General features: G+C 36.3%; 1 protein-coding gene across 4 annotated transcripts in view; it reads left to right on the forward strand.

The window, feature by feature from the left end:
• adcyap1r1a (adenylate cyclase activating polypeptide 1a (pituitary) receptor type I) overlaps positions 1 to 10,271 on the forward strand; it is a 26,347-nt gene extending 16,076 nt beyond the window's left edge. The window contains exons 10-15 of one of the 4 annotated variants that reach the window (XM_037982090.1): positions 702 to 771; positions 1,010 to 1,101; positions 2,030 to 2,113; positions 4,201 to 4,330; positions 4,490 to 4,531; positions 5,573 to 10,271. In XM_037982090.1, the coding sequence (XP_037838018.1) occupies positions 702 to 771; positions 1,010 to 1,101; positions 2,030 to 2,113; positions 4,201 to 4,330; positions 4,490 to 4,531; positions 5,573 to 5,797 (643 nt within the window). In that variant the 3' untranslated portion in view covers positions 5,798 to 10,271. The remainder of the gene's footprint in view (positions 1 to 701; positions 772 to 1,009; positions 1,102 to 2,029; positions 2,114 to 4,200; positions 4,331 to 4,489; positions 4,532 to 5,572) is intronic. The other 3 variants (XM_037982091.1, XM_037982092.1, XM_037982093.1) reach the window with 3 other exon arrangements.
• The last annotated feature ends 895 nt before the right edge of the window (positions 10,272 to 11,166 follow it).

Raw genomic sequence — 11,166 nt, forward strand, 5'->3', positions numbered from 1 at the left:
GAAACCCTAACCCTAGCCCTGAGCCAAAATGCCCTTACCCCGTCAACCAGGCGGAAACCCTAACCCTAGCCCTGGGCAAAAAGGCCCTAACCCCTTTAACCCTGAGGAGACCTATACCCTAGCCCTGGGCCAAAAGGCCCTAACCCCTTCAACCAGGCGGAAACCCTAACCCTAGCCCTGGGCCAAAAGGCCCTAACCCATTAAACCCTGTTAAAACCCTAACTCTAGCCCTGGGCATAAAGGCCCTAACCCCTTCAACCCTGAGGAGACCCTAACCCTAGCCCTGGGCCACAAGGCCCTTACCCCTTTAACCCTGAGGAGACCCTAGCCCTGGGCCAAAAGGCTCTAACCCATTAAACCCTGATGAGACCCTAAACCCAGCCCTGGGCCAAAAGGCCCTAACCCATCAAACCCTGTTGAGACCCTATCCCTAGCCCTGGGCCAAAAGGCCCTAACGCCTTAATTCTGTTTCCAACCCTAAATAATTTCCACCGGTAATGTTAAATCAACACAGAAAAAGTGAACACAAAATGATGTAAATTGGTGTTTATCTAGAATTAGCTTCTTGCTTGTAGCTATTCTGTTTCGTTCAGCAAAAAAAAAGTTTTTTTTTTTTATTCTAGTGTAGTTTTATGTAGAGCAAACAAGAAAAGAGCCATGTTGAAGGATTATTAAAACATGCTGTTGTTCACCTCCATCAGATGCTGGGATACAAATGAGCACACTGCCCTCTGGTGGGTGATAAAAGGACCTGTTGTGGCCTCAATAATGGTAAATTTATTATTTTCTGTTGGCATTTATTGTAATTAATAGAATAAGAACATGTAGAAGAAATCCACGAGAAGCAAATCAAAACATATAACAAAGACAAATAACTATAACAACTCTCAGAGATGACTTCTAACCTGTTGGCTGTTTCCCAAAAGGAGAAGTAATCAAACGTATCAGATCAGCAGGGTAACGGATCATAAAAAGACTGATCATGTGCTACATTTGTGTTTGTTGTCAGATTAACTTTGTCCTCTTCATTGGAATCATCATCATCCTGGTGCAAAAGCTGCAGTCCCCAGATATTGGAGGAAATGAGTCGAGCATTTATCTGTAAGTTGAAAATCTAAATAATAAATCCGCTGAAATGTTTAGTATGGTCGAAATTTTTTTGATTTTCTAACGTTAACAATAGCAGCTTTTGTCACGGCAAACATTTTTACTTGAAAGAGTAGGGAAAGTGTTGGTGTTGTAACCATTTCTGCAGCTGCTCATGCTGGTTGTTCTGTGAAAACGTTAACAAGCTGAACGTCTTCTGAATGCAGCTCTGATGAATACACTGGTGCTTTCGCTACTCTTTCAAGTGAAAATGTCGGCCGAGAACTAGGCTCATTAGTGAGGTTGTCTATATCTTGCACCCTGCAGCCTTTTTTTTTTAAAAAAAGTTATTTACAGTGTGTTAAAAGAATAAGGAAGGTTTGTTAAAAGTCTGAGAATGATACTTAAATTTATTGGAGGCAGATACAAGCATCTTTTGGTGTTTAATGGGAAAAAAAACAAAGAATTACCAGTTGTTAGTCCCATTGTTAGACTGGGTTATATGTTACCTTCCTAAACAGCTGTTTTATTGTGAATTATTTTCTATAAATGCTCATAAACGCACCAAATACATTATATTCTTTAGGGGGTTGATGGTAAATCTTATTTGAAATACAAACACAGCTGTTTTTAGAAATGAAATTCCAGAATCCAGTCCTGTATGATGTAGTATTATAGCCTCATGTTCAAGTCTCCTCAGAATGACATGTAGTACCTGTTGACAGGATGACTGAGCGTCGATGTAGAGTTGTAGTTTAGACATCACTCCCAGTCTGCTCCCACAGGACAGTCCTTTGAAGCCTTGCAGATAACGCCATTTTCATCTGCTGCTTGGGTCTAGGTGTGAGTGACAGACTGTTAAGGTGTGTGCGAGTGTGAGACCACGCGTCTGTGTCCCTAAAGACATTGTCTTTGTTGTATTGTGTGTCTTTGTGCCGTGTAGCAGCTGTGCTCAGAAATGCTTCAGTGAGCCCACACAGGCTGTTCAGCATTCGTGCAGGATGTCAGAGTTATCCACCATCACACTGTAAGTGTGTGTTGTGTGTGTGTGTGTGTGTGTGTGTGTGTGTGTGTGTGTGTGTGTGTGTGTGTCTGTTTGTGTGCGTACGGCTGTCTCATGTGGATCGTGTGTTTGTTTGTGTTTATTTTACACCAGGGGTTCCTGAGGGTTTTCCTTTTTAATTATAGGGTTTTATGAACTGCATAATCAACCAAACAGATAAATAGTCAAAAACTTAAAACATTCAATTATGAAAATCTTTGATTGTTATTTTTCTTTTTTTTTAGTGCTGCTGGTAATTATTTTATTGCAAAAAGTAATTAATGCTTTGACTTTCTTGCTCAGATTTAGACAAGAGCGACCAAATCACACAACCAAACAATGGTTGGATAATCCCACATACCTCTCTCTAAAACTAGACATGGACACATTTTTGTTTTTTGTAGACTAAGAAGTTAAATACAATATAGATATTAGTTAGTTTTGCGTGTGGTGATATATCTTTTTATTGTTAATTAGGTTGTTTGTGGGTAGTGTAGTTTGGAAACAGAAGTATTAAGTTGGTTTGCAGCTTGCAGTTTGTACCACAAGATGTCACTACATCCTTTCACACTTTATTGTCTTTATTTACAGTTTGCTGCTCTTCAAAGGCACAGCTGCTTTCATCTGCTCCCTATCTATTTTAAAAGACAACAAACTCCAAGGCAAAAACCTCAAACATTTTAAAAAAAGATACATAACTGGTAATAAACTTTGAAAAATTCCAGATCTAAACTAGTGGCAGTCCTTTACCAGACATTCAAGCTTTGCTCTCAATACAGTTCAAGAGGCTTCTGTGTTTTGTTACACAACATTTGCATTTCCTAATTTATGTTAAATCGTTTAAAAATGTATTGATGTTTGATGGTTTGTGTCACATTTTGCCTGCAGTATACAGTAGCATTTTGTAAACATGTATTTGTTGTAACTAGACTATGGCTTAAAGAAAATAGGTAATATCCGACAAAACTGTCTCTAAAGTCACAGTTAGAGCCAGCTGTGACTAACATCTAGTTTTAGATGTGATACAAACAACCTCCCAAATGTGATACAGTCTCTATTAAAGATAAATTTAGGCAGTTCCATCCACTTTTCTAACTCTCAGAAAGAAAGTGAATCAGCTTTAAATGACTCCACAAGGACCCCTGGAGCTGCTGGATTGCTCTGTGAAATCCTCGTTTTGCACACTTGTAAAGTTTTCAGCGTGATTGTTGTGAGTTGTGTTATATTTCCATCTGTCACGCTTTGTGTTTTGGCTGAGTGCATGATTCATACCAAAGAGATAAAAAAAAACTCTATGTAACTACAGTGAAGTATTAAACAAGGTAACACTAGGTTTCTTGTCCTTCCTATTGTAAATTTATTGAAAAACCTGCTGTAGATGGACCACAACCATAAAATCATAAATAAAAGTGTAAGAAAGACACTAAGTCTGGTGTTATTCTGATGTATTTCTTTTTGTCAACAAATTGGGAACTCTGCTTTGTTCAGTTTCAAGCATATTTGTTCATGTAAAGATAACTGAAACCCTCTTAATTTAATGTAATTTGAGTAAATAGTACATTTATGGAGGAGTATTTCACTGCAGAAATGACTCAGTATAGGCTTGAGTGGACTTAAAAGTTGGAGTATATCAGCACAACAGAGTGATTCAACTATTTTTATTTTAAGGTTTAGGATTTACGGTGGAGTTCAACAGTATAACACAGTTTATGTTTGTAGAATTAGTTTGTCACTGTTTTTTTATTATTAATTTTGTGGTCTTTTCATGGGATTTGTTGACAGTAAGAAAACTACAGAATACCATCAGTGATATCCTTAAATCTGGATCTGTATTGTTGTGAAACAGTCATGTTTTGATAGTATTAAATCTGAGGATTGAGATTTTAAAACAGATGCATTCTTGAATGTCAGTTTGTGGCCTTAGCTTGTGGCGTTTCACAGTCCGTCATTGCTTCCGCAGTGTAACTCTTGCATCACCTGAAGTCGACCAACTGTGTTAAATTCATGCTCTTTTGACTTGTGTATGAAACACAACAGGATCAAAATCAAATCTTGGTTGTTTGTGTGTTCAGGCGTCTGGCGCGCTCCACCCTGCTTCTCATCCCCTTGTTTGGGATTCACTACACCATTTTCGCCTTCTCACCCGAGGATGTCAGCAAGAGGGAGAGGCTGGTCTTTGAGCTGGGCCTCGGATCCTTCCAGGTTTGTTCCAGTCGACGTAAATCTCTGTTTGTCTGCTTAGGAACACATTTTTAATAAACACTTGTTATATAAGTGTTAGTTATTGCTGATGAAGCTGCAGATGTTATTATACATTACTGTCATCCATGACTGTTTTGTCTTTTCCATGCTTCTCCTCAGGGCTTTGTGGTAGCTGTCCTCTACTGTTTCCTCAACGGGGAGGTAAGCTTTTGTCCTTTTTTATTAATTTCTTTGTGCTTAATTTAGTTTTGTCAAATAAAGCTCACTGAGGTTTGCAGATTTTAGAATTCCTAATAACTTTACACTACTTAGAACTTTGAATAAGCAAAACTTTTATTCAGTTATATAAATTACATTGTATTTATTTATAGTGTAACTAAATCTGTATAAACATTTTATTAATAGGGTTAAACTAATATAAGGACAATATCCGTTATAAAGAATATTATATTGTGCAGCCTATATGTTTATATTTAGATTTTATTCACAAAGAAGTAATGAGTGATCATTAAAACAGCAGCAAACCAAGAGTCTTCAAATGTGTATGTGTGTAGATTAAACAAAATACTGAAATAGATAAATAAATACAGAATAAAACAGGGTGGATATGGGCTGCCAGCTTGATGATTGTGTTTCTAGATTTAAAACACATTAGTAGGCTTCTGTCTGGTTTAGATATTCTGTTCCTTTAACTGTACACATAAAAATAACCAACACATGAACACAGATGTTGCCTTAAAATCACTGGTAGATTTCACCAACTGATGATAGACACCTAAAATCTAATTTTTTTTTTCATTCTAGCAGAAAACCAGTCATGTTTCAGTAATTTTACAGTATAAAACTCAAGAGATGTGTGTTCTGACTTGCTTTTCAGTTTGACAAAAGAAGCAGAGAAATATTGTAATTACTGCAGCTTAAATGGAAATTATATATAAAGTAAAATACAAATATGATATGGTGATTTCAATGAAAATACTTTTTTGTTTCAACTAAAACCGTTTCCTAACCAACTTTCTGATGCATGCTTTAGTAAACACCTTTAATATAAAACTAATTCTTTTAAACCACACAAGAAGAAAAAGTTTATAGTGAAACTTAAATACTGGTCTTGAATGTGTATATAGTTGACTGAAATTCACCTCAGACTAATTTTCAACCCTTTTTGACAAACACTAAGTGCACTGTACCTTTCTGTGGAGCTGGCACAGCTTAAAGTACATTAAAAATGACCTTGTGAAGTTTCTCCCTGAAGGTGCAGTCGGAGATCAAGAGGAAATGGCGCAGCTGGACGGTGAACCGGTACTTTGCTGTGGACCTGAAGCAGCAGAGGCATCCTTCGTTGGCCAGCAGTGGAGTGAACGGCGGGACTCAGCTGTCGATCCTCAGCAAGAGCAGCTCCCAGATACGGATGTCCAGCCCGCTGGCGGAGAACGCCAACATCAGCCTGCCGACCTGAGCGTCTGATTGTCCGGAGTCGACATCAAGGTGCCGTTCCACTAACATTAGACCAACCAGAGCAGACCAAAGTGACCCCTCGCACCTTTTCTCCTTTAAAAGTCAAATGGAAGCATTTACTAGAGGTGCCCAGCTGGCTTTCATACTTCAACGTTTTGTTTAAATATAAAATTATTTGACTATTTTATTTCTACGATACAAACTGTGGGTTGCAAACTTTTATAATTACTGAAGCACCTTCCAACTTTAGCTGAATAAATTCCAACCCATCTGTTTAAATTTACCTCACAAATATTCAAGAGAAATTCTGCAACTAAAGCTAGTGCCAAAAACATAAGCAATCGATTGCAAAAGCTAAACAATTAGTAAATAAATGCAAAAGATTGACAGCTGAATACTAAACATAAGGGGTCACATTTGGCTGTTGGTGTAAAATGAATGTGCTTCAAAGTGCCATACAGTTTCTTGCCTGACTGAATCACATGACGGTCCAAAGTTAAATACCAACCAAACGTTCGCTTCGCATGTACAAAAAGCTCACTGTTTAAATGTTTCATGTTAAATTTAAACTTGTTTTTACAATCAGCCGTAAGTACAAGGTATGTCAAAATACATTTAGGAATATATATATACTTTAAAAAAAACAGCTCATGGATTCTGTAAATAGTTATTTATGATGTGTAGATCAGAAACGCTCCCTTTAGCATAACGCTGTATTTTAATGACCTTTTCAAAAAGGAACTGGAGCCCAAATCTGTAGAATTTATCACCAGTGAATCCTGTCTTCACTGCTATGGATTATTCCTGTATAAGAAATAAATATTATCTAAAAGTTAAAGAGAACCCTGTGTCTCTAGGGCAGTATTTTCCAAACTCCCGAGTCACTATCAGAGCAGAGTATTCATGCAAGTAAAAGATTATTTTTGTTCCATCTTCAGGCTTAAAACATCTTAAGCCTGAGTTGTTTTGCCCTTCCAGATGGAGCCTTCAGCTGCACAACGGGACATTTCTCCAGCTGGGCTTCATCTCTGCAGATTAATCAATAGCGTTTTTGCAGGCTGTGATCATAAACAGGACATGTCATTTATGATGCTTCGGTCCAAAGCGCTCCGAAGTGACACTGCAAACATCTGGAGCCCATTATGCCATTTTAAAAAGCTCCTTTTTGTAGTTTGTTCGTTCATCACCTCCTCCGCCCACATTCCAAAGTGCCTAGTCAGTCACTAACAGCTATCACTTTAAAACTCATCTATTAGTTTAAAATTCAGTGAGCAGATCATTTAAATGTGTGCAGACAGTCATTTCCTGTAAAGAACATGCATACGTGGTGACGAAATTATTCTCTTTGACTTTTATTGGTGAAATTCAGCTTTTCTTACCTTTTTGAAAACAATGTGAAGAGTTGCTTTCCGTCCGATGAAGTTACAGTGTCGCATCATTTGTAACCTTAACTGGGCTTTTTCTAATTACTTTTACAACTACTACCAGTTCTAAACGAGCAACTCAATACTGAGCGCTTCAAAAGAGACGCGTTGTTAACAGTCACCACAAAAGGCTTTAATTTACCGGCTCGTGACAATCACAACTGAGTGTTGCTCATTTCTCTTCTGTACTTGTGTGCAAACATGCAAACCAATAATAACTGTGCAAGCAGGAGCAGGCTTTTGGTTTGTAATAAAAATGTGAAAAGAAGCGTGCTGGAGGATATGTTTACGTTATTTATTTCTTTTTTGCGCTGTCATTCATTTGGATTGTAAGAATGTTGTTTTGTTTTTTAAATTATAAATACTGTTGAGCAGATGTGGATGTATATATTATTATTTTTTTAACCATGTGCCGTGTAGAGTATGCAAGCTTCTTTACTGATGTCTTATTTATTACATTGATGTACACTGATGTTCACTTGTTCAAAGTGCCATAAACGTATGGTGTCCTGTGGGGTGACAGCGTGAGATGTGTGGCAAAATGTCTTCTCAAAAAAGCTAAACAAAACAAAAAAAATGCTTTTAAAGTTGTAAAATATAAAGACACAATATCTAAAAATGCTTAAAAAAAAAGATAAAATTGCGTCCGCTTTAAAAAAAGAAAAGCTGTTAGTGAGTGTTAGACAAGTAGGAAAATCAAAAGTAGAATGATTGTGACAACTGCAACAGATAAAACACAAAGTGTGTATGAGGGTGTGATTAAAAACCACTCTGCTGCTTACGTGTTTCTATCACCAGCAGTCATTCTGAGTTTCAACCGGCTCAGAAGGAAACGACCATGTTTTAAAGCTGTTACTGTCTGTGAAAAAAAAGAAGAGTTGAAAACTCCCAACATGACCACACCTGTGCTGTGAATTTGTCTACCACAAGATGGCAGCAAAGTTTGATAGTTGAAGCCATAGAAGGTAAAAGGAGATTTTGTGATGCTTTTTTTATATTTTATATTCATATCATAGTCCTATCATTATTACCATGAATGTTTGTGAGTTATTTTATATGAATAAACCAATGAGCCCTTATACAGATGTAATTTTGATATAGAAATACAACAAAAGTTGAAAATTATGTCAAATCCTTTCTTCTATATTTCGTTTTACTTTAGTTTTGACCAAAAATGTGAACTGTGTAAAAGTTTGATTAAACATTTACTTTGCAAAGGCAGGAAAATTACAGAAATATTTGTAATTTTTTAACACCACAGCAAAATTAAGCGCTGTAACACTAATAACTGTTGCTAACTCAGACCATATGTCCTCAGTTCAATTGCCAAAACACAATGTGGCGTGCTATGATGTAGTCTAAATCATGAGCGTGGACAATTTCATACGTTCTGATCAAAAAAGAAACACCTGTAAAGAATGATCCCTACTGGCACTTTGAAAGGATTTGCAGGTTTGTGAGAGATTCTGATTTATGCCGAACTATCATCTGTTTTTAAGCCTTACTAATTATTTTTACCTTTTGTCACCTTTGGCCAGTTTTGTTCTCTGAACAAAACAAAACAAAAAAATAGAGAGAATTTTATTCACACTTGATATTAGTGATGAAACTAAAATTTTTAAAATTATAATGTGATCATCACCCTTCCATTCTCCAAGGTGTACTTTGCTGTTTGACATGAAATGCACTCATCTATGTTCCCCAAGTCTTCGCTGAGAAATATGTTAACATAAAGTTGTTACCATTAACATTATTTGACAGCTGTATTGCTAATATAGCAATATAGGTTAGAACACTAAAAATAGAAAAACTACATTTCTTTGGAAACAGTTGTGTTGATACGGTGTTTGAAGAGAAAACTTTATTCTAAAATGGCAAAGCCCTTGATCTATTTTCTTAAAATATTATGCTATATACTTTTAAAATGTACTACTTTATTGCTGAAGATTAAATAAGATGAATCAATTACTTTTTATTATGTTTGTATGCTAACTAGCAGCAGCTGGTTAGCTAACAGTGGGTAAACTTAGCCTAACTTTGTCCAAAAACACAATTAAAACTGATTTAATTCCTAATTAAACTGCAATGGGTCACTTTATTAAACTATTACTGTATGTGTAACATTTTTAATAAGTAGCACTAGCTATACTTCCATCGCTCCCTATCATGTGAATTTGTGAACACAATTTGTTGAACTTTCACAATAACTACCACAAGAAACGGTGTTCACATGAACACGCGGTGATATAAAAACAGGTTGAATTGGCCTTGTTTACAAAAGGAGTCCAGATAAATGCCACTTCTGCTGATTCACATGAGGGACTCCAGAAATTATGAACCCGCCAACATTTCCAAGCCCACAGGTTTAATTGACAACAACATATCAACCAGCTGCAACTAGCTAGTTGTAAATAGAAATCTGTTTACCATGGCTGTTAGAGAAAAATGTCCGTTCTGTTTATTTGCTGTGTAAAATGTCTGTAACTCTAAAAAATGTCTAAACTTTTGCTTGAAATGCATTCTGTGATTCACAGTCGCATCTCTGGGTTCTGACACGGTTTCCTTTCTGTTTGTGGCTGCTCAGCCGGTTTGGTCAAGACTCTGTGTGTGAGTTTTATTGATTGCCAATGAATTTTGAATGTGTAGTTATCGCTACTCAGCTGCTCTTAGATGTTGCCTGCTATCGATTTGCCCTGGTGTACAAATGATGTCTTTTCTCTATCATATATGGTGTATATTTTTGCCATACAGGTGGACTTACTGACTAAGATCTATAATGTTCGTGACGGTGTTTTTGTACATTTGTTTATGGTCCAGTTTTCCGAGTGTGTGAGCGTTTGAAATTTGGAGAGTGTATTTCGTATGCATGTGTACCTATGACAAGCATTTGTAGGAAATATAAGTAACTTAAATGTTTAAAAAAAAAGAAGTAAAAACTTTCATTTAATTTCTGTTCAAACTGTAATGGTGTGTCATGTGTAAATGTTCTGTAAATGTCCAACATCAATGTCCCAGTTGTGTAAACTGACTGCAAAATAAATGTGTGGTAAGTTGCTGTACTTTGCAAAGACTGGGGTTTATTTCCAATTCGTTTCAGTCATAAACAGAAACTTTAACTGTGGATTAGTTGTCATTTTATTGTGGCCCATTATACTTTAAATTAAGAGGCCCTTCTCATCATTTACAAGGATTTTATTATTTGAAAATAACCTTGTTTTAAATAGATTATCTAATGCTAATACTGAACTCAAACTTTACATTTAGACAATTCTGAAACACAGACAGTTTTTCGGCTCCTTGTCAATTTTGCTCAAAAAACATTGAAAAAAAATGCACTACTTTGCCACATACTAAAATGCCATATTCTTAGTTTACTGAACAAAAACACACACAGAGGCACCATATGGATTACTGCTTTTATACAAAAAATACTTAACACATTTGAAAGCAGTTTCACTGGTACTTCACATAAAACAAGGGGAATAACTAACATAACCTCAAGTACTTGATTTTTCGAGCAGTTTAAGTAAATTCAGCTATTTAGCTTTGTGATTTTTTTGCAGAAACCAGTGCTAAAAACACTGTTTTCTCTATGTACCCCATACAACTATTGGCAATTTCTTTTTTTTAACCTGTCGTAGTTAAAAAGTCAATGTTTTGTATTTATTATTACAAAAATGACAGATGAGAAGACAAGCACATTTATGTTTGTATAGTACATTTTGAGATGACTATGTAAGCAATCTTAAGACAAGCTATGACATGACTTCAGACCAAAACTGACTTTCAACATGTTTTGAGAGGCAGTGACATGAAAAAGTGTCCAGAGCACATTCACATACACTCACCAGCCACTTTATTATGCACACCTGTTCAATTGCTTGTTAACACAACTAGCTAATTAGCCAATCACATAGCAGCAACTCAATGCCTTCAGACATCTAGACGTGCTGA

The sequence above is a fragment of the Kryptolebias marmoratus genome, linkage group LG20, assembly GCF_001649575.2.
Source record: "Kryptolebias marmoratus isolate JLee-2015 linkage group LG20, ASM164957v2, whole genome shotgun sequence".
Classification (NCBI taxonomy): Eukaryota; Metazoa; Chordata; class Actinopteri; order Cyprinodontiformes; family Rivulidae; genus Kryptolebias; species Kryptolebias marmoratus.